This window comes from Cherax quadricarinatus, unplaced genomic scaffold (genome assembly GCF_038502225.1).
Source record: "Cherax quadricarinatus isolate ZL_2023a unplaced genomic scaffold, ASM3850222v1 Contig73, whole genome shotgun sequence".
Classification (NCBI taxonomy): domain Eukaryota; kingdom Metazoa; phylum Arthropoda; class Malacostraca; order Decapoda; family Parastacidae; genus Cherax; species Cherax quadricarinatus.
Genome location: NW_027195099.1, coordinates 52,281 through 76,803, shown reverse-complemented (window position 1 = coordinate 76,803; position 24,523 = coordinate 52,281). Strand labels below are relative to the sequence as shown.

The 24,523-nt window shown below is 40.0% G+C and overlaps 1 protein-coding gene across 2 annotated transcripts in view; it reads left to right on the top strand.

The window, feature by feature from the left end:
• LOC138851195 (uncharacterized) overlaps positions 1-24,523 on the top strand; it is a 184,492-nt gene that overhangs the window by 111,691 nt on the left and 48,278 nt on the right. For both annotated transcript variants that reach the window (XM_070080000.1, XM_070079999.1), the window contains exon 4: positions 15,967-16,110. In XM_070080000.1, coding sequence (XP_069936101.1) covers positions 15,967-16,110 — 144 coding nt within the window. The remainder of the gene's footprint in view (positions 1-15,966; positions 16,111-24,523) is intronic.

Here is a 24,523-nt window from a genome sequence, read left to right as displayed (position 1 = left end):
AAGATTGTTAGCCGGGAGGGTTGTAGCGCATGTAGAGGGAATTTTCCCCATGTATGCATGGGGAAGTATATGGAATAGGTTGAGTAGAATGAGGTTGCAACCTTGTGTTCGGGATGTAATGTATCGTTTTCTGCACGACATTTTACCGTTGGGTGTGGTTCTACAGGATAGACCAGTGGTTGACGGGAGGGTGTGCAGGATATGTGGTGGGGAGGAGTCGGCTTTTCATGTAGTATATTTTTGTGATGGACTGAGGAGTGTCAAGGGGTGGTTAAATAGGGTGATATATAGGATAGGAGGTCAAGGAATTTCTGTATTGAGAGCATTAAGTCTCGACGTGGGGGGTTGGGAGGAAAGTGTAATCAGAGCTGTGGGGTACATTATGGCAGATTATATATATATAGTGTGGGGATTGCGGAGGAAACAGGTTAGTGAGGTGAAGAGGAGGGTGTTAGCGGTAACGTTCTATAAAATGGTATGTAGAAATAAGGAAATTTATGGGAGGAGGTGGGTGAGGGATTTTCCAGAGGGATATAGGCAACTTATGTTACAGGTTTTATTAGACTTGTAATATACGAGGGAGGAGAGGGTACGATTGGAAAGTGTGCTGGGGTAGGGAAGACATGGGTGAAAACAGGGTCGCCTTCCTGGTAATGGATGACAACAAATGTTTGCGTGTGTGTTGGATGAGTGATGCGTGAGTGAATAATGTATGGACCACGGGTGCTAGCACCTGTGGAGCTGGCCAGTTTCTTGTGTGTCATGGACTATACACTATTCATATAGTACTCATGTTCCTTCAAGGTAGTAGTGAATGATGGATAAGGTATTCATGGGGGGTTTGCCTACATCACTCTGCAGAGTGAGGGTAGGGCAGTATATTGTGTTGGAAGTGATGGACAGTTGCTTGTCCAGTGTGTTGTAGTATTATGTGTAGATAATACGCATATTATTGCATTAGAAAGATGAGCCTACATACAAGTTGGACTTGGACTTGTACAATGAGAAGTACTCTCTAACGCCTGATATGTTAAGGCTGATTTATCAACTGTGATCCATTCAAATTAGATTTATTATTATGTTCTTTTTTATGTACATAGCAGTCTTAAGTCATATGATGTGAGTTGTGTTTAGGTGCAGTTGTCACAAAAAGTTTTTTTTTTTTTTTTTTTTTTTGTTAGGAAAGTATGTGGAATTTTTTGCCTGTAGCAGCTACATGCTGGGGTTTTATACTTTATACCTTTGTATTCTGTGATGTTTTTCATAATATTAAGTTTTCATTTTGAATGAATAGGGTTTACATGCTACGGTAATTGCACATAAGTTGCCTTTGGGAGTTGACATTCATTGTTGCAACCTTCTTAGAAAATTAAACTTTTGAGGTATTTTCTTTCACCAGGTGGAGGTGTCATTGTGTTAAGTAAAGACATGTATCCCATTTATTTGTTATTAATATTTTTGTGTCTAAGATGTTACTGCATCACTCATGATAGTGTAATTCCTATGTATCCTTTAATGTTAAGTTATGATGCAATCAGGTTGGTGATGGTTATATTTTGCGGGAGGGGGGGGGGTGAAACTGTGACAAAAGTTTAAGCCTTCACAGGTATATAACTCTGGTATAACTGAATGTATATGGTCTGTGGTGTTAGGGTGTCAGAATACTTTCGTCTATTGTAATAATTTTTGTAAGGGTGAATTGGGAATTTGTGATTTACCTCATTTTGTGTACATTTTAATATAATTTCCATCTTGTATTGTAATGTTTTAAATAAAATATATATATATATATATATATATATATATATATATATATATATATATATATATATATATATATATATATATATATATATATATATATATATATTTATATATATATATATATATATATATATATATATATATATATATATATATATATATATATATATATATATATATATATATATATATATATAAAGCTTACGGAGGAAGAATTCTGTTCCACTTCCCCATGGAGTAAATAATCCATAATTATATAATTTAGAGTCATATAATATTATAAACTAGAGGAATCTTTAATTTAGCTATTATTAAAGAAACCCTGAGTATAATATTAAGTGAAAAATCCGGTATTAACATTAAATTGTGACCAAGGGGCATAACACACATGTCGAAAGCCTTTGCAAAGTCTGTGTATGCTACTTCTGTATTTAGTTTATCCTCAACATCATAATGGTCCAGGAGCTGGGACAGGCAGGATGGGTATCTAGGTGGTTGGTGATCTTACTTCTTAGAACCCTCTCAAAGATTTTTATGATATGGGATGTTAATGCTATCGGTCTGTATTTCTTTGCAATTGCTTTACTGCCACCTTTTTGGAGTGGGGTTATGTCTGTTGTTTTTAGTGAGTGTGGGATGACCCCTGTGTCCATGCTCCCTCTCCATAAAATACTGAAGGCACGCGATAGGGGCTTCTTGCAATTCTTGGTGAACATGAAGTTCCATGAGTCTGGGCCAATGGCAGAGTGCATGGGCATGTCATATAGTGCTTTTTCAAAGTCTTGTGGAATTAGGATAATATCAGAGATTTTTGAGATGACCAAGTTTTGGGTTTCGTTCATAAAGAATTCATTTGGATTGTTGACCCTTAGTCTGGGCAGCGGAGCACTGAACACTGAGTCATATTCGGACTTAAATGTCTCACTCATTTCTCGGTAGTCATCTGTGTATGTCCCATCACGCCTAAGCAACGACCCAATACTGGATGTTGTTTTTACCTTAGATTTGGCATAAAAGAAGTATTTTTTTTTATTTTCCTTTATGGCTTTTAATTCTTCCTGAGATTCTTATCTCCTGTAAGATTCCTTCAGCTTAAGTTCGATATTTGCAATATCATTGACGAGTGCCTCCCTTTGTATTTCAGATATATTGGCCCATCTCAACAGCTCTGTGAGTCCTTGCCTTCGTCTGTATAGGGATCGTCTCTCTCTTTCTAGTTTACATCTTCTCTTCCTTTTCTTAATGGAATGTGTCTTGAGCAAATCTAAGAACCACAGAGTTAATTTTTTCAAGGCAAATATTCGGATCCATGCTGTTTAGGATATCTTCCCAGCTTGTTTCATTTAGGACATGGTTTACTTGATCCCATTGTATGTTTTTGTTATTGAAACAGAATTTTGTGAAGAGACCTTCATGACTGAGGTACAGACATGTGCATACATGTCTGTACCTCTATCGCGTTGTGATCTGAGTGAATTGTCTTTGATACGGTTATACTATGTATCAGATCATAATTGTTAGTGAAGATGAGGTCCAGCATATTTTCTAGTCTTGTAGGCTCTAATATTTGCTGCTCTAATGTGAATTTGGTGCTGAGATTTAATAGTTCGTGTGTGTGTGAATTTTCATCTGACCTGCCTCCTGTGGTGATCTCTGCTGAAACATTAATTGCTATACTCCTTCATTTTAGGTGTCTCCAATTTAGTATTTAGTAGTTTTCAGCAAATGAGCGACTCAGTGACTTACAGGTTACCCCCCCCCCCCCGCTGTTGCCTCTTCAGTCTGTAGCATCTGAATAGGTTATGACATTGGATTCATATTTCGTGAGCAGTCTCTTGATGTAAGGAGTTTTGTAGTTTTTTGACGGCTTTAGACGCTGTATGTTTGCAAAGACAAATGTCGTTATAATGGTGGAATTCAAGGGGGTTTTATTTGCTGGCTCTAATATCTGTTGTTCTGCATTGGAAGCCAATGTCCGTGTCTCTGTTCCAGAAGTGTTTTCAGTTGGTATAGGATTATTGCCATTTTTTGCCAGTCTTTTTTTTCCTCCTGGCCATGAAAAAGCTGTCCCTGGAGGGGCTGTAGGTCCCCCAATTTATTTTCCATAGTTTGGCTGGTCGGATTTTTCGCATCGCTATTGGGCCGTGCAGACGTGCTGCGCAGTAGCTCCTGATTGAGTTGGCTTTTTGCACAGTGGTGACGTGTACTTAGCTCTGTGAAGACCTGTTTGCGCGCTCTCTACGAATTGAAGCAAGATGCCCTCCCTCGAGCAACTTTACCAACAGCTTAAGGAAGAATTGAAGATGGCGAAGATGGAGATTCGGCGACTGACCGAGTAAAACAAGAAGATTCGTAGTAGTCCTCCTGTTTTGAGTCCTCAGGTCAAGAAGGGAAACTGGTCAGTGGCTGGACAGCAGGGAACGAAGTTGAAGATCAAGAAGACGAATGGAAAGGTAGAAACGATGAAGAAGAAAGAGATTGCCGTGGAAACTGTTGTGGAAACATCTAATACATTCTCAGTGCTACCCGACGAATGTGAGTCGACTACTGGGAACGTCATGACGAAAGACATTAAGGAAGGTAAGAATATTGTTGTTGATGGGGATAACCAAGTTAGGTATATGGATAGGGCATTCTGCTTGAAGGACAGGAGTAGGAGACAGAGACTTTGCTTTCCTGGGGCTGGGATGGAGGATTTTGTTAGCCGTCTGGATGACATCATGAGAGGTAATGGGAGCAATCCTATTATCTGTCTCAATGCTGGAGGCAACGATGTTGGCAGATGTAGGAGTGAAGACCTGATTAGCAGGTATAGGTCAGCAATAGAAATAATTAGGAGTAAGGGTGGGAACCCTGTCATATTTGGTATTTTGCCAAGGAGAAGAGTTGGAAATGAATGGTTGTCCAGGGCAATTGGTGTCAATTGCTGGCTGGACAAATACTGTAAGGAAAATGCGGTAACATTCATTGACAACTGGGACCTCTTCTATGGCAGAAATGACATGTATGCCAGGGATGGGGTTCACTTATCTAGGTCTGGGGTGGTAGCACTGGCAGCTGCAGTGGAGGGAGCAGTTAGGACTTTAAACTAGGAAAAGTTAGAGCTATGGGTTTTGGCAGGAAAACAGTGAAGTCCCAGTGTAGTAATATTACGAGTTCTAGGGGAACTAGTAATAAGCGGAACGAGGTAGATATTGAAAAGCCAGGGACTTTGGGTGATAAGGACAGTAATAGGTTTAGTAGAAAAACAGAAATGAGCAGGAAGGGTAAAGAGAAAGGAGAGTCTTTCAATGTTTATTATGCTAATTGCCATAGTGCTAAGAATAAGATGGACGAGTTGAGATTAGTTGCCAGTGCAGGTAACATTGATGCATTTGCCTTAACAGAGACGTGGTTTAATTCAAAAAGTCGGGACATGCCTGTGGAATGTCATATTCAGGGCTTTAAATTGTTCCAAGTAGATAGAAGTATCGGGAAGGGGGGTGGGGTGGCATTGTATGTCTGAGATCGCTTGAACTGTTGCATAAAAACGGGTATTAAGTCTGAAGTAACACACACACAGAGTCTGTCTGGCTAGAATTTTCAGAGAGGCATGAAAAACTGATTTTAGGAGTGATATACCGTCCCCCAAACTTAGATAGGGACCAAGGGAGACTACTATGGGAGGAAATTGTTAAAGCCACAAGGCACGATAATGTAGTAATTCCAGGAGACTTTAACTTTAGTCATATTGATTGGAATTTCTTGACTGGGAATTTAGAATCATACGACTTCTTAGAAGTAGTTCAGGATTGTTTTTTGAAGCAGTTTGTGACAGAACCTACAAGGGGAAATAACCTGCTTGACTTAGTTATGGCAAATAATGAATCCCTTGTTAATAATTTAGAAATTTCAGAGGAACTGGGTGCTAGCGACCACAAATCAATTACATTTAGCATTGAATGGAAGTACGATAGTAGCGATAACTCAGTAACAGTCCCAGATTTTCGCTTAGCAGATTACGATGGGCTTAGAGAACACTTATCATCTGTTGACTGGGGTAACAAAGAGAGCTATCAATATGACAGTTTTCTGAACACTATACATGCTGCTCAAAGAACGTTTATCCCATATAAAGAAATTAGATCAAATAGAAATGACCCAAAATGGATGAATAATAGGCTCAAATATCTACTAGGGCATAAGAAATGAATTTATAGGCGTATCAAAAGAGGTGAGGGTCATCTTATGAATCAGTATATTGACATTAAGAGGGACATTAAAAAGGGGATAAGAAAAGCTAAAAGGGACTTTGAAATTGAAGTTGCTAGGGATTCTAAAACTAACCCAAAAAGTTTTTTCCAGGTCTATAGAACAAAAGTTAGAGATAAGATAGGTCCCTTCAAAAATAACTATGGGCACCTTACTGACAAAGAGAATGAAATGTGCTCGATTTTAAATAATTATTTTCTCTCAGTTTTTACACAGGAAGACACTAACAATATTCCAGTAATTATTTTTTATAGTGGGCTAGAAGAAGATAAATTATGTAACATCACAGTCACTAGTGAAATGGTTGTGAAGCAGATAGACAGACTGAAGCAAAATAAGTCACCGGGTCCTGATGAGGTTTTTTCAAGGGTTCTTAAGGAATGCAAAATGGAGCTCTGTGAACCATTAACTAATATTTTTAATTTATCTCTTCAAACAGGTGTAGTGTCTGATATGTGGAAGATGGCTAATGTAATTACTATTTTTAAAACAGGGGACAAGTCGTTACCGTCAAATTACCGCCCAATAAGCCTGACCTCAATTGTAGGCAAATTACTAGAGTCAATTATAGCTGAGATTATAAGAAGCCATCTCGATAAGCATAGCTTGATTAATGATACTCAGCATGGATTCACAAGAGGCCAGTCTTGTCTAACTAATTTATTAACTTTCTTCAGTAAAGCTTTTGAGGCTGTTGACCACGATAAAGAATTTGATATTATTTACTTAGATTTTAGTAAGGCTTTTGATAGAGTTCGACACCATAGACTGTTAAAGAAAGTGGCAGCTCATGGGAGTGGGGGAAAAGTGCTCTCGTGGATCGAATCATGGCTCACTGACAGGAAGCAGAGAGTGTCCATAAATGGGATTAAATCCGAGTGGGGATCTGTAACAAGTGGCGTTCCACAGGGATCAGTCTTGGGCCCGTTGTTGTTTATAATATATTCAATGATCTTGATGAGGGAATTACTAGTGATATGAGCAAATTCGCCGATGACACAAAGATAGGTAGGATAATTTATTCAAACGTAGATGTTATGGAACTTCAGGAGGATTTAAACATGCTCTGTTCTTGGTCAGAAAAGTGGCAGATGCAGTTCAATGTAGATATATACAAGGTTCTGAAGCTTGGAAGTGCCCATAACCCTAGTACTTATAAGTTAAATGATGTAGAACTTAGCCATACAGATTGTGAAAAGGACTTGGGGGTTATGGTGAGCAGCAACCTTAAACCAAGACAGCAATGTCTAAGCATATGTAATAAGGCAAATAGATTACTGGAATTTATATCAAGAAGTGTAAGCAGCAGAAGTCCAGAGGTCATACTGCAGCTTTATACATCATTGGTAAGGCCTCACCTAGATTATGCAGCTCATTTCTGGTTTCCATATTACAGAATGGACATAAATTCGTTAGAAAACATTCAGCATAGGATGACTAAAATAATACATAGCATTAGAAATCTTCCTTATGAAGAAAGATTGAAGACTCTTAAGTTACATTCACTTGTTAGACGAAGAATGAGGGGAGACCTGATCGAAGTGTATAAGTGGAAGATAGGTATTAATAAAGTGGATATTAATAAGGTCTTGAGGATGTCTCTCCAAGAGAGAACCCGCAGTAATGGATTTAAATTAGATAAGTTTAGATTTAGAAAGGACATAGGAAAGTATTGGTTTGGAAATAGGGTAGTTGATGAGTGGAACAGTCTACCTAGTTGGGTTATTGAGGCTGGGACTTTGGGTAGTTTCAAATTTAGGTTGGATAAGTACATGAGTGGGAGGGGTTGGATTTGAGTGGGACTTTCACATCAGAGCTTATTTCTTGGGTGGCATTGAAAATTGGGTTGGGCAAATGTTTTGTTAGTGGGATGAATTGTAAAGGACCTGCCTAGTATGGGCCAACAGGCCTCCTGCAGTGTTCCTCCTTTCTAATGTTCTTATGTTCTTATGTCATCTCGTCCCCCATAGATGATGTGCCTCGCTGTATGCGTTGTAGTATTTTCTTTCATGGATTGATGAGTGACACTTTTCTGAATGAAATAAGTTACAGGAGGAGAAGTTGCACTCTCCTGTTGCCATGTGGGTGCGGCATTTTTTGAGGTTGTCAAAGGTCCTCTTGACATCGGCAGAGTATGTCTGGGCACCGGTGAGGCAGTCACTGATGCTGCAGGCTGGCATCTGCTGACTTGGAACTCACTGTTCTGCAATGAAAAAAAAATCACTGGCCCAAGTGGAGCTTTTTTTTATAACAGTGGAGTGAAGGAAAGGGATGGGATGTGAAAGAAATGAAGGAAGTAGGAGAATAGCTCAGTCAAGAACCTTGGCGCTTATATAGTGGAGACAGGTGTAGGACGTGCAACACACGAAGGCATTGTTACTGGTAGTTGGGAATCCCCAGTGGAAGTAGGTTATACCCATGGAATGAGCCAGTAGGAAGAAATAAGGTTGTGTACCAAGATTCCATGACGTTACAGTGCCTGATAAGTTGTTCATAATTGGTATAGTATTGCTAAGATGAACACTACCATGAAGATCTGTGTAGTCTGCAGAAAGGGCAAGGGACGAACACTGGCCTGAATTGCTTGCCATCTGTATGGTCAGTGGTCCCATAGTATATGCAGGGATTTTTAAACCAGTCACCTCACTTGACATAACTCAGAGAGATGTTTCTCGGTCTGCCCAAACGAGATACACCTGTACGAGGAAATGACATCTATATTAAAAGACAAGAACACCAATAAAACATCCTTCTTGAAAGGCATGTCAGCATGGTATGACAGCTGGGAAAATAAGATGGGTGGTAGGGACGGGGCTGTCTTGGACAGTGCTCCTGAGGGTGCTAGTGCTGTCCTGGAGGACAGTGCTGAGGGTGCTAGTGTTATCCTGGAGGAAAGTGCTCCAGAGGGTCCTAGTGATGTCTTAGAAGACAGTGCTCATGAGGGTACTAGTGTTGTCCTGGAGGACACTGAAGACAACCTTATTCAGTCCAAAGAGGTTCAAAATGGAGATACTACTGGTGATGGATCAAAATGGGATGATGCCTCAGGAAATAGTGTCGACACACTATTAGCAAAACCTGGTGGAAGCATTGATGTCCATACAGGGGTGAAAGATAGGGAGGAAACAGGAAAAATAAACGCACCAGCAGTGAACGCAGCTACAATAAATCCTAGCAAACAGAAGTACAATCTATGTAAATACTAGGCCTTGGGTATCTGTAGGCACGGTATATGTGGTAAAACAGGTTCATGCACTTTTCATCATTTAAAAAAAATGCAGCACCCACATGACAACAGGAGAGTGCAACTTCCCTTCTTGCAACTTATTTCACCCAGCAATGTGTCACTCATCAATCCATGAAAGAAAATGCTAAAATGCATACTGCCAGGCACATCATCTAAAGGGGACCAGAAGACACAGACCAGTCAGACTTTGGGAAAGAAAAGAGAGGAGCCACAACCTCTCCAGGGACAGAGGTTTTTTAGGGCCAGAAGGGAAAAATGACTGGCAAGAAATGACAATAATCCTACACCTACAGAGGCCCGGACATTGGCTTCTACCCCAGAACAACAGATATTAGAGTCAGTAAACAAAACCCCCCTAATTTCCACCAATACGACATTTGTCTTTGCAAACATACAGGGTCTAAAGCCATCAAAAAACAGCAAAATTTCTTACAACATAGGACTGCTTACAGAGTCAAATGCAATGTTTTCAGCATTCACAGAGACCCACATAAAGGATCATTATGACAGCGAAATATGGATCCCAGGTTATAACCTATTCCGATGCGACAGACTAAACAGGAAACAAGGGGGGTGGGGTTGCCCTGTATGTCACAGAGTTGCTCATTTGCACAGAACTACTAAACACCTCAAATGATGTAGTTGAAGTTTTGACAGGAAAGATCGAAAACCAAAACCTTGTCTGTGTGGTAGTATACAAGCCTCCAGATGCAACTTCCCAGCAGTTCCAGGAGCAGCTTGAGAAAATTGACCACTGCTTGGAAAATCTCCCAATTCCTGCCCCAAATATCTTACTATGAGGAGATTTCAACCTGAGACACCTAAAATGGAGGATTAGAGCAAACAATGTTTTAGCAGAGATCACCCCGGGAGGCAGCTCAGATGAAAATTCACACACACACGAACTACTAAATCACTGCAATAAATTCACCTTAAACCAGAAAATAGTAGAGCCTACAAGATTGGAAAATATTTTGGACCTCATCTTCACTAACAATGTTGATCTGATACGTAATATAACTGTATCAAAGACAATTCACTCAGATCACAACATAATAGAGGTACAGACATGTATGCACAAGGCTCCAGACCAGTAAAATGTGAGCAGTCATGAAGGTCTCTTCGCGAAATTCAATTTCAATAACAAAAACATACAATAATACCAAGTAAACCATGTCCTAAATGAAATAAGCTGGGAAGATATCCTAAACAACACGGACCCGAGCATCTGCCTTTAAAAAATTAATTCTGTGGTTCTTGAGATCTGCTCAAGACACATTAAATTAAGAAAAAGATAGAGAAGATGCAAACTAGAAAATGAGAGACGTTCCCTATAGAGACGAACGCGAAGAGGCACAGAGCGGCTGAGTAGGGTCAATATATCTGAAATACGACGGGAAGCACTAGTCAATGAAATTGCAAATATCGAACTTAAGCTGAAGGTATGTTATAGGAGACAAGAATCACAGGAAGAACTTGAGGCCATAAAGGAAATTGAAAAAAAAATACTTTTTCTCTTATGCCAAATCTAAGGTAAAAACAACATCCAGTATTGGGCCCCTGCTTAGGCCGGATGGGACATACACAGATGATACCCAAGAAATGAGTGATATATTAAAGTCCCAATGTGACTCAGTGTTCAGCGATCTACTTCCCACTCTAAGGTTCGACAATCCAAATGAAATCTTTATGAACAAAACTCAAAATTTGGTCATTCCAAAACTCTCGGATGTTATCATAACTCCACAAGATTTTGAAGAGGCAATTAATGACATGCCCATGCACTCTGCCCCAGGCCCAGACTCGTGGAACTCCTTGTTGATCAAGAACTGCAAGAAGTCCCTATCGTGAGCCTTCAGCATTTTATGGAGAGGGAGCATGGACACAGGAGTCATCCCACACACACCAAAAACAACAGTCATAGCCCCACTCCACAAAAGTGGCAGTAAAGCAATTGCAAAGACCTACAGACCGATCGCACTAACATTGAATATCACAAAAGTCTTTGAGAGGATTCTAAGAAGCAAGATAGCCAACCACCTATTTAAGTTAAGACACTTGTGCAACATCTGGTTATCTTTGTCGTAGACGTTTCGCCATTCAGTGGCTTTATCAACACAGATTCATGGACATAACTTGAAAACAGAAGAACTATATACAAAAGATGAGGTAGTCAGTCCCTTAGCCTTGGAGGTGGTGTTTGGAACACCGAGGTTGTAGAGATTCTGAAGCACAGGTAAGGAGACTGGCACTTGTATAGGCGTCAGTGAATAGGGACATGCAGCAGACGAGGGCATAGTTACTGGTAGGCAGGATTACCCAGTGGAAGTAGGTCCTACCTAAATTGATTTGCTAGTTGTAGTAGCCGTGAAGAAATTCATGTAGATGTCATCTGAACCAAGATTCCATGATGTTGCATTGTGGTGAATGGTTTTGAAAACCGACAAGTTGAAGAATTGAGACACTTATGCAACAAATGGGAATCTTTATTGAAGAAACGTTTCGCCACACAGTGGCTTCATCAGTCCAATACAAAGTTGAAATCGATGTTACAGTGCCTGACAAGTTGTGCTAGACAGGTATACAGTATCGACAAGATGAAAGTTAAGAGACACTTGTGCAGCATCTGATTATCTTTATTGTAGACATTTCGCCATCCAGTGGCTTTATCAATACAGATTCTTGGATATAACTAGAAAACAAAAGATGTCCATGAGTCTGTATTTACTCATGCTCCTTCCTTCTTGAGCGGGTGTGACTTGAATCGCCTAACATGGGCCAGTAGATCTCCTGTTGTGCTACATCTTTCTTAAGCTCTTGTGTGTTTAAATTATTGTCAGAACATAACTGTAAGCATAAGAGATTTATGAAAATGCTGACATCATAATATTAAGCATTTATCACTGGTGTAATAATATTGCTAATTGGTTTAGAAAGACACGTAAGCAAACACTATAACATATTTATTAGAAAACGTTTCGGTCCTGGGATCTTGATCACTTCTAACATACAGAGGTAGAAAGACATTATATATATAGGCGGAGAGTGAGGTGTGACGCACGTGACCTGAGGAATGTCATAAGAACATAAGAATGGAGGAACACTGTGGAAGGCCTACTGGCCCATGCAAGGCAGGTCCTTATCAAAACAACCTCTACCTATGATGAGGACGGGTAGACGATGAAATCATGTGACTCCTGTGTTGTTGGGTTGGTGCTGCTTAAGTATCATGTATGCCAATGTTTTTGAAATTTTGTTGTTTCCAGTGTTGCGTTCTATAGTGTCGGTGACGGCGATTAGTGAGGCTTCTAGGCACCGTCGGCGTCTGAGGTCTGGTTCGGTGAGAACGAGTTGTGCCTCATTCCAGTTCATCAAATGCCCCGTGGAGTCTCTGTGGAGGACACAGGCGTACCTTACATCGTCTCTGTTAGAGGCATTTCGATGCTCATTCAGGCGGACTGCAAGATCTCTGCCTGTCTCGCCTACATATTTCTTGGGACAGAACCCACAGGGGATAGTGTAGACGCCTGCTGTAGAAGTTAGTGGTGTGGGGCTGCGTTTCGTAGTGAGGTCTTTGATAGAGGAAGTGTTTATGGTGGAAACGTTGATGTTACTCATAGCAAGTGCCCGGCGAGTATTCGTGGCAACATCGCCACATGGGAGTACTATGAACTGTTTAGGGGGCTGTTCCATGGGCGGTTTGTTGAGGATAGCTTGTGCCTTGAGTCTGCAATCTCGGATGAAGAAAGATGGGGGTGTCATGGTGTGAATAAAAGTGTATAAGATCGTCCTTGTTGGTAGGTTTTCTATACACTTTGAAGAGAAGTTTGTGACTGTCGGGAGATCTGCACAGTAGAACGTCGAGGAAAGGAAGTTTGCCATCATTTTCGAGTTCAAGTGTAAACTTGAACTCGAACTTGAACTTGATGGTTCAACTGCATTGATCTTGTTGAGAAGGGCCTGGATATTGAGACGTCTCGGATAGAAAACCAATATATCATCAACGTATCTTAGCCAGGTAACGGTGTTGGGAATGAGAGTGCTGAATTTCTCTGTCTCCAGGTTTTCCATGAAGAGGTTGGCAAGCACAGCACTGAGCGGGCTGCCCATTGCCATCCCAAAGCATTGTTTGTAACAGTTGTCCTGATACTTGAGGAAGTTGAAATTAACACAAAGTTCCACTAGATTGATGAAATCTAGAAGAGGTAAAGGGAGGTAGTGGTTTTCAGTGAGCCTCTGTCTCAGAATGCTGATTGCAGCGTCAGTAGGAACGTTGGTAAAGAGGGCTGTGACATCGAAGGAAGCCATGCTTTTGTTTTTGACATTCAGGTTGGAAATTCGGGAGAGAAGGTCACCAGAGTGTTTGAGGTGGGCTTGACTGATGATGCCCAGAAGCGCTGAAAGGTATTTGGCAAGGTGGCCGGCTAGTCTGTGTGGTGCACTCCCTATGCCCGAAGTGATAGGCCGTAGTGGGATGCCAGGTTTGTGTGTCTTAGGAAGGCCATACAGACGTGCTGGTTTCGGTTGGCCTGGTAAAAGTTTTAGTATTTTTTTGCCTTGTTCTGATTTTCGTAAGATGCTACGAGCCTTTTGAAGAAAAGTCTGGGTACTTTGAAGTAGCACTGATTCCGATACAGGCTGGTATGTGTTGGCATCGTTGAGAAGATTTAAAACTTTATTGTTGTAGTCGACAGTGTTGAGTAACACCACACCACCTCCTTTGTCAGCGGTTGTAATGACGATATCATCGTTGTTGGCCAAGTTACTGAGTACTTGGATGTATCTTCTGGGAATGACCGGTCTTGAAGGCTCAGTAGCAGCAGCAGTGATAATTCCTTGAACAAAGCCTTTTTGAAACTCGGAGCCTCCAAAAGGTTGGTTCTTGGTTACCATATCCACCAGATTATGTTTCTTGTTGATGCAGGTAGTAAACTTGAGCCCTAGGCTGAGGGCTTTTGTCTCGGTGATGGTTAGTGTATAGGAAGATAAGTTATTTATGATTTCTGGTCGACCCATTTCGCTCCATTTGCTGTGGGAGCACAGGTCTTGTAGTTTTCGTGATAGCTTCAATTTCTGTTGGATGTTGGCAGTGGTAACTTGGCTGAGTATATATTCTGCAGTCCTTCTGTCAGGAGTAGGAAGTGAAGCACGAATCTGAGCGGCATGTAATGAGGCCTCCTTCTGAACATGTCGCAGTTCATCAGAGCTTTCTCTAAGGTAGGCGTAAACAGCAGGAGAGAAAGGGTGTCTAGATGTGGCCAGTTGTCGAGGAGTGGACCGTGGTACCACCATCTCAGCAAGACAGTCTTCTAGGAAGATGTGTCGGTTCCGAAGACTATTAGCTTTGAGTAGGAGAGAAAGGTATTCTCTGTATGCTATGTCCATAGTGTGTTGCAGTGTCAGACAAGATGGTATAAACGATACGCTGATGATATATTGGTTTTCTATCCGAGACGTCTCAATATCCAGGCCCTTCTCAACAAGATCAATGCAGTTGAACCATCAATAAAGTTTACACTTAAACTCGAAAATGATGGCAAACTTCCTTTCCTCGACGTTCTACTGTGCAGATCTCCCGACAGTGACAAACTTCTCTTCAAAGTGTATAGAAAACCTACCAACAAGGACGATCTTATACACTTTTATTCACACCAAGACACCCGCACTAAGAGAGGAGTCCTCATTGGCTTCTTCTTGAGAGCTCTTCGCATCTCCAGCCCTTGTTTTCTAGAAGAAGAATGCACTTATATAACACAAGCCTTTACACGTCTTTAGTTCCCATCTTTCTTCATCCGAGATTGCAGACTCAAGGCACAAGCTATCCTCAACAAACCGCCCATGGAACAGCCCCCTAAGCAGTTCATAGTGCTCCCATGTGGCGATGTTGCCACGAATACTAGCCGGGCACTTGCTATGAGTAACATCAACGTTTCAACCATAAACACATCATCTATCAAAGACCTCACTACGAAACGCAGCCCCACACCACTAACTTCTACAGCAGGTGTCTACACTATTCCCTGTGGGTTCTGTCCCAAGAAATATGTAGGCGAGACAGGCAGAGATCTTGCAGTCCGCCTGAATGAGCATCGAAATGCCTCTAACAGAGATGATGTAAGGTACGCCTGTGTCCTACACAGAGACTCCACGGGGCATTTGATGAACTGGAATGAGGCACAACTCGTTCTCACCGAACCAGACCTCAGACGCCGACGGTGCCTAGAAGCCTCACTAATCGCCGTCACCGACACTATAGAACGCAACACTGGAAACTACAAAATTTCAAAAACATTGGCATACATGATACTTAAGCAGCACCAACCCAACAACACAGGAGTCACATGATTTCATCGTCTACCCGTCCTCATCATAGGTAGAGGTTGTTTTGATAAGGACCTGCCTCGCATGGGCCAGTAGGCCTTCCACAGTGTTCCTCCATTCTTATGTTCTTATGACATTCCTCAGGTCACGTGCGTCACACCTCACTCTCCGCCTATATATATAATGTCTTTCTACCTCTGTATGTTAGAAGTGATCAAGGTCCCAGGACCGAAACGTTTTCTAATAAATATGTTATAGTGTTTGCTTACGTGTCTTTCTAAACCAACTTGTCGGTATTTATTACCAAGGTTTATACCAATATGCCTAATAAAACGTTACCATCTTGTGTTTAAAATATCAACAGTGTAATATTATGTGTACAGGTGGCAGCGACAAGGATAGTTAATATGGCGAAGAGTCTTGTCGACTTGTTTGAGGACCCAACAGTGAAGAAAGTACTTTATCTGAAGGCTTCCTGTGTCCACCCAGACTACGCTCGTCAGGGTATTTGTAAGAAGTTACTGGAGGTGGGTGGTGATTATTTATTCTTGTGGTACTAAGGTAATGTAGGTGGGTGGTGAACCAGCTCTTATGATGGTGCTAAGAGAGCAAAGGTGGGTGTTGAATCAGCGTTATTGGAGTCACTTAAGATATTGTAGCTAATGAAGAGAAATGGTATAAAAACAAAAAGATGAATAAACACTTAAATGCAGAATAATGCGAACCTTTTTTGACAACGTTCCGCCCACTCACTGGGATTTAACTAGTCACAAACACATGTGTTTGTAACTAGTTAAAACTCATGTGTTTGTGACTTGTGAAGAGTTTTTACGATATTAGTGAGGTTCGGGTGATATTAATTAAGAGAGAAGGAGATTATTTCCTAGTGAAAGTAGACCTTAGACAGCAATGTGTGATGTCGCCATTGATGTTCAATATATTTGTAAATAGGGTTGTAAGAGAAGTGAATACTTGGGTGTTGGCAAGACGTGTGGGATTAAATGATGAAGAATCTAACACAAAGTGGGAGTTGTGACACTTGCATTTTGCTGATGACACTGCTTTTGGGAGATTCTGAAGAGAAGTTGGTGGAAGAGTTTGGTAAGGTATGTAAAAGAAGGAAATTAAAAGTGTAAGTTGAAGAAGTGAACAAAATTTAAGGTAATGAAAGACTGGATATCAGATTAGATGGAAAAAGTATGGAGGAAGGAAATGTATTCAGAGTTCACAAAGTGGACGTGTCTGCAGATGATTCTATGAAAGATGAGGTTAATCAAAGAATTGACAAGCAAAAAAAAAAAAAGTTAGTGGAACCCTGAGGAATATGTAGAGACAAAGAAAGTTTCCCATGGAAGCAAAGAGATGAATGTATGAGAGTACAGTTATACCAACACTCTTATATTGTTGTGAAGCATTGGATGGTGAAAGTCGCAACAAGGAGAAGGGGAAATGTGCAATGTCAATATAATGCAGGAAGTCCATAGTTTGAAAATTAGGAGGATGAGCAGGGTTAATAAAAGTATTATCCAAAGGGCTCAGGAAGGGTTGATGAGGCTGTTTGAACATTTAAAGATGAAGCAAAATAGAATGACTTGGAGAGCGTGTAAATGTGCAGTGGAAGGAAGGTGGGGCAGGGGTCTGCCTATGAAAGCTTGGAGTGAGGAGGCGAAGGAGGTTTAGTGCGTGAGAGGCTTGGAGTTCCAGGAATTAGAGGAGACAAACAGTTTTATAACTTGATGTGCAGTTAGAGAGTGAGTAAGGTAACATTTATGAATGAAAACTTGCAAGCCGGACTTGAGTCCTGGAGGTGGAAAGTACAGTGCCTGTGCTCAGAATGAGGGGTGTTAATATACTGAAGTTTTTTAACTCTAGTGTAGACACGTTTTCTGGCAAGACAGTGATGGAAAATCGAAAGAGATTTGAAATGCTTAAAAGCATTTTGAAATTTCGCATGTTTCCGAATTTCTAAGCAATTTAAATCTATTTCGTTGTTAACTACATTCAACAGGATTTGATAAAATAACTTTGCAAACGAGCCTGTTGCTCCGGGGTATGAGGAAACATCGTCTAGCTTCGGCTAGGAGCCCATGCATATCTGGAGTCTGGTGTCATGGATAAAGTACAGTGTACTCTGATGCAGAGATTGCAGGTTCTAGTCCTGCAGTGGATATATATAGCCAGACTTGGGTCCTGGAGGCGGAAAGTACAATGCCTGCACTTTAAAGTAGAAGTATGGGATATTAGCTGTTTTGAGGGACATCTAAACTGTCGTATCTGAGCGCTTCTGAAAAGACAGTGGTTATATATGAACTTCCCATCTCCAGGACTCAAGTCCGGCATGCCGGTTTCCCTGAATCCCTTCATAAATGTTACCTTGCTCACACTCCAACAGCATGTCAAGTCCTAAAAACCATTTGTCTAAATTCACTCCTTTCAGATATGCTCACACATGATTGCTGGAAGTCCAAGCCCCTTGCACACAAAACCTCCTTTACTCCCTACCTCCAGCTGTCTCTAGGCTGATCCCTACCCCGTTTTCCCTCCACTACAGATTTATACACTCTCGCAGTCGTTCTATTTTGTTCCATTCCCTCTATATGTGTCCGATCCACATCAACAACCCCTTCTCAACCCTATGGATAATACTTTTGGTAATCCCACACCTCCTCCTAATTTCCAAACTATGAATTCTCTGCATTATATTCACACCACACATTGCCCTCAGATGTGACATCTCTACTGCCTCCACCCTTCTTCTTGTTGCAACATTCATCACCCATGTTTCACACCAATATAAGAGTGTGGAATAACTATAATCTCATACATTCACCTCTTTGCTTCCACTGGCAAAGTTCTTTGTCTCCACAGATCCCTCAGTGCATCATTCACTCTTTTCCCAGCATCATTTCTATGTTTCACCTCATCCACTCCCAAATATTCTGAATACATTCACCTCCTCCATACTCTTCCCCTGCGATGTGATGTCCAATCTTCTGCCACCTAATTTTTTGGCTATCCTCATCACCTTACTCTTTCCTATATTCACTTTCAATTTTCTTCTTTTACATACCCTACCAAACTCATCCACCAACCTCAGCAACTTTTCTTCAGAATCTAACAAAAGCACAGTGTCATCAGCAAAGAGCAAATGTGACAAATGTGACAACTCTCACATTTTGTTAGATTCTTTATCTTTTAACCCCACACCTCTTGCCAACACCCGAGCATTCACTTCTCTTACTAGTCCATCTATAAATATATTGAACAACCATGGAGACATCACATATCCCAGTCTAAGGCCTACATTTACTGGGAAAAATCTCCCTCTCTCCTTCATGCTCTAACCTGAGCCTCACTACATATATATATATATATATATATGTCGTGCCGAATATGTAAAACTGGTCAAATAGCAAGAACTCATTTAAAATTAAGTCCTTTCTAAAATATACTCTTATACGTTTAAAGATATATTTTTTTCATTAATGTTGATGTAAAAATTTATAATTTTGCACCAAAAGGAACTTAGAAAACTTACCTAACCTTATTATAACAAGCGCAATTTATTTTAGCCTAACCCAACTAAATATATTTTAGATTTGTTTACAATAATTTAATACTAAACAAACACAGTGAAATATATTTTTTTCGTTAGGTTCAGAATGATTTTGGAGAAATTATTGCATACACAAATTTTCACTTGTCCTATATGGCAAGATGAGCGTTGCTATTTAAGCCAAGATCGCAAGTTCTGCCTATTCGGCACGACATATATATATATATATATATATATATATATATATATATATATATATATATATATATATATATATATATATATATATATATATATATATATATATATATATATATATATATATATATATATATATATATATATATATATATATATATATATATATGTATATATATATAAACACTGATCTCTGGCTGAAGGAGACTCGAACCTACGAACCTTGGAATAAGGTATGCTTTGCTTTACCAATCTACCCACACTTGACCAATACCTTGGAGTCCAGCTTGTGCTAGACTTTGATCCAAGGCAGCCAGCTTTCAGGGAGAAGACTTACAGCTTTTCATCTCATCCCAAGCACTGCATATCAGTATCTTGTTCCAAGGTTCATAGGTTCGAGTCTCCTTCAGCCAGAGATCAGTGTTTGTGTATATTTCGCCTGCTCTTGTGAATTCCTTGCATTGTTAATATCTCTAGTAAGGCTGATGCATGCACGGAATGAGATGAAAAGCTGTAAGCCTTCTCCCTGAAAGCTGGCTGCCTTGCATGAAAGTCTAGCACAAGCTGGACTCCAAGGTATTGGTCCAGTGTTGGTAGATTGGTAAGGCACTGCATACCTTGTTCCAAGGTTCGTAGGTTCGAGTCTCCTTCAGCCAGAGATCACTGTTTGTGTATATTTCGCCTGCTCTTGCGAATTCCTTGCATTGTTAATATCTCTAGTAAGGCTGATGTATGCAGAGGATGGGATGAAAAGCTGTGAGCCTTCTCCCTGAAAGCTGGCTGCCTTGGATCAAAGTCTAGTGCAATCTGGTCTCCAAGGTATTGGTCCAGTGTGGGTAGATTGGTAAAGCACTGCGTACCTTGTTCCAAGATGCGTAGGTTCGAGTCTCCTTCAGCCAGAGATCAGTGTTTGTGTATATTTCGCCTCCTCTTGCGAATTCCTTGCATATATATATATATATATATATATATATATATATATATATATATATATATATATATATATATATATATATATATATATATATATATATATATATATATATATATATATATATATATATATATATATATATATATATATATATATATATATATATATATATATATATATATATATATATATATATATATATATAGCTGGACTGGGGATTTTCATCCTCAGAGAAGACAATAAATGTACCTCGAGGAAAACTCAAGGTTGTCCGCGGGGATGTTTGAATATTTTCTTCTGAGGTCAGTGGACACCTGTGGTCATACCTGTCCTAAGCTCTCTGGGAGTTAGTGTGGGCTGTTATCAAGCACCATGGCTTGTTGTAGTGTTTTAGAATCTCAGGTTCAGGTATTGAAGAAGGAGGTACTACTTCTTTAGGAGGAAAATAGGAGGCTGAAGCTTCGCCTAGAAGAGTTTGGGAGCGAGTATGAGAAGGGTTTAGCTGGTAAAGAGGAAATGCTCATTAGCAGTGATAGTGGCAGCCGCTTTAAGTGGAAAGTGGTTCACAGTTCATGAAGAAGGAAGATAAGGATGGATAACAGAAAAGATGTGAAGGTAGGAAATCGGTTCTCTGTTCTCAAGGGCGAGTGCACTTCAGTTGCTAGTGAGGTTGAAGGTACCACTGATTCCCCTGCTAATCAAGGTAAGAATATGTTTATAGTAGGAGATTCTCAGGTAAGATATATGGACGTGTTTTTTGTAACAGAGACAGAAAAGTCTCACAGAGGGTGTGCCTTCCTGGAGCTGGTGTTGGTGACATAGTCAGCAGATTGCATAATATTATGCCAGGTAATGGAACAAGCCCATTATCTGTCTTAGTGATGGAGGTAATGACATTGGGAAGGGCAAGAGACAAGGGCTGCTGGATAAGTACAGGCCAGACATAGAAGTAGTTAGGTCTAAGGGAAGGAGCACAGTCATATGTAGCATCTTGCCTAGAAAGGGAGTTGGCAATGAATGGATGTATTGGGCAATTGGTATAAATTGCTGGCTAGACAGGTACTGCAAAGAAGTTGCAATCCCATTCATACATAACTGGGATCGATTCTTTGGCAAACGTGATATGTATGCAAGGGATGGGGTTCATAGAGTGGTTGCATTAGCCAATTCGATTGAGATGGTAATTGATGAATTGTCTAGGAATTTAAAATGATAGATTTTAGAGGTATGATTGTTTGTTTGAGACAATCAGGCTGCAGTATTAGGGTTAAAAACAGCAGTTATTACCGGGATACCTCAGGGATATGTTTAAAAGACAATATTAAAAATTAAGTTGCTAGTAATGGCAAATCAATTGATCAACAAACAAAGAGAGATAGTAGAGGGCAGCGAGTGACTAGCTCCCTTAATGTTTACTATACAAGTAGTAGGAGTCTAAGAAATAAGATAGGTGAACTAAGATTACGTAGGTAATATAGACATTATTGGTATAACAGAGATCTAGTTCAACCTGAAAGATAGAGAAATGCCTTCTGAACGCAACAGACAGTGTTATAAAATATTTCATACTGATACGGTCAACAGGAAGTGTGGTGGAGTGGCGATGTATGTCAGAGAAAATTTAAATAGTTGTCTTAGACATGATTAGAAACATGATTAGAAACATCGAACACAGAATCTGTTTGGCTACAGTTTCTCGAGGATCGTGACAAATTAATTTTGGGTGTGATTTATAGGCCCCCAAACCTTGATAGGGAGTGTAGTAAGCTCTTATGGGACGAAATTCATAAGGCATCTAGATTTGAAAATGTTGTGATATTGGGAGATTTTAACTTTGGACAAATTGATTGGAACAATATAACAGGAAATATTAAGTCTAGTGACTTTCTTGATACGCTTCAGGATTACTTTTTAGAACAGGTTGTGACAGAACCAACTAGAGGAAACAATCTGCTTGACTTGGTTCTTGCCAACAAAGAGTCACTAATTAATAATCTTGAGGTTAATGATGAGCTTGGGGAAAGTGATCACAAATCACTAAGTTTCAATATGTCATGGAATTACCCAGATAACTGCAATCAAATCTCTGTCCCAGATTCTCGCTTGGCCGACTTCATGGGACTGAAAAGTTACCTGGGTGGGCTAAATTGGGATGTCCTGGCTATGGGTCAGGTAGGTGATCTTGGTTGCCAATATGATGTTTTTCAGAGCATAGTCCTATCTGCCCCGACAACTTTTTTTTCCAAGCAGGGAAATTAGATCTAACGAAAATGATCCCAAATGGATGAACAATAGATTAAAACATCTCATTGGTCAAAAGAGATGCATATATTGGCGTATCAAAAGACAAGATGGTCAGTTAAGAAATCAATATATTAAATTAAAGAGAGAAATAAAGAAAGGAATAAGAAAAGCAAAATGGGATTATTAGGTTAAGGTCACAAGGGATTCAAAGACTAACCCAAAAGGGTTCTTTCAGGTAAACAGAAGTAAGATTAGGAACAAGATAGGCTCACTTAAGAGTAACTCTGGTCAGATCACTAACAGTGATAAGGATATGTGTGAAATTCTCAATACCTACTTCCTCTCAGTTTTCAACCAGGAAAAAACTGGCGATTTTCCTGAAATAATAGATTATGTAGAGCAGGACGATAATAAACTGTGCACAATTGTGGTAACTAGTGAAAATGGTCCTCAGACAAATAGGGAAACTAAAACCTAACGAATCCCCTGGCTCTGATAAACTGTTTGCAAGGGTATTAAAGGAATGTAATGAGGAACTTAGCATACCTTTGGCTAATCTTTTTAACATATCACTACAAACTGGCATAGTGCCTGATAAGTTGAAAATGGCATATGTAATACCTAGTTACAAGGCAGGTGACAGGTCCTTGGCTTCGAACAATAGACCAATAAGCCTTATAGTGGGAAAAATTAAGGAATCAATAATTACCGAAGCAATTCATAGCCATTTTGATAGGCACAGGTTGATTAATGAATCTCAACACAGTTTTACAAAGGGCGTTCCTATCTTACGAATTTACTAACTTTTTTAACTAAGGTGTTTGAGGAGGTAGATCATGGTAATGAATGTGATATTGTGTATATGGACTTCAGTAAGGCTTTTGATATAGTTCTACATAAGAGGCTGTTGAGGAAACTTAAGCCACACAGAATAGAAGGAGAAATTTTTTCCTGGGTAGAGGCATAGCTGACAAATAGACAGCAGAGAGTTTGCATAAATGGGGAGAAATCAGAAAGGGGGCACGTCACAAGCGGTGTTCCTCAGGGGTCAGCGTTGGGACCGTTGTTGTTCAAAATTTACATAAACGACATAGATGAGGGAATAAATAGGGACATAAGCAAATTTGCTAATGACATCAAAATATGCAGTCCAATTCATTTTAATGAGGACACTTGAGCACTCTAGGATGATTTGAATAGACGGATGCAATGGTCGAAGAAGTGGCAGATGCAGTTTAATATAGACAAATGCAAAGTTCTAAATGTTGGACAGGAAAATAACCATGTGACATATAAACTAAATAATGTAGATCTTAAAGCTACTGATTGTGAAAATGATTTAAGAGTTATGGTTAGCAATAATCTAAAACCAAGACAACAGTGCATTAGTGTTCGCAATAAAGCTAACAATTCTTGGCTTCATATCTAGAAGTGTAAATATTAGAAGTCCTCAGGTTGTTCTTCAACTATATATATCCTTGGTTAGGCCTCATTTAGAGTATGCTTCTTAGTTCTGGTCAACGTATTACAGAAAGGATGTAAATGCTTTGGAAAACGTACAGAGGAGGATGACAAAGATGACCCTATGTATCGGAAATCTTCCCTATGAGGATAGACTCAGGGCCCTGAATCTGCACTCTCTCGAAAGGCGCAGAATTTGGGGGATATGACCGAAGTGTATAGTTGGAAAACAGGAATAAATAAAGGGGATGTAAATTGCGTGCTGAAAATTTCCAGCCAGGACAGGAACCTCAGCAATGATTTCAAAGTGGAAAAATTCAGATTCAGAAAGGATATAGGAAAGCACTAGTTTGGTAATAGAGTTGTGGATGAGTGGAACAAACTCCTCAGTACAGTTATAGAGGCTAATACTTTGTGTAGTTTTAAAAATAGGTTAGATAAATACATGAGTGGTTGTGGGTGGGTGTGAGTTGGACCTGACTAGCTTGTGCTACTAGGTCTGATGCCGTGCTCCTTCCTTAAGTGGAAGTGACCTGACTAGATGGGT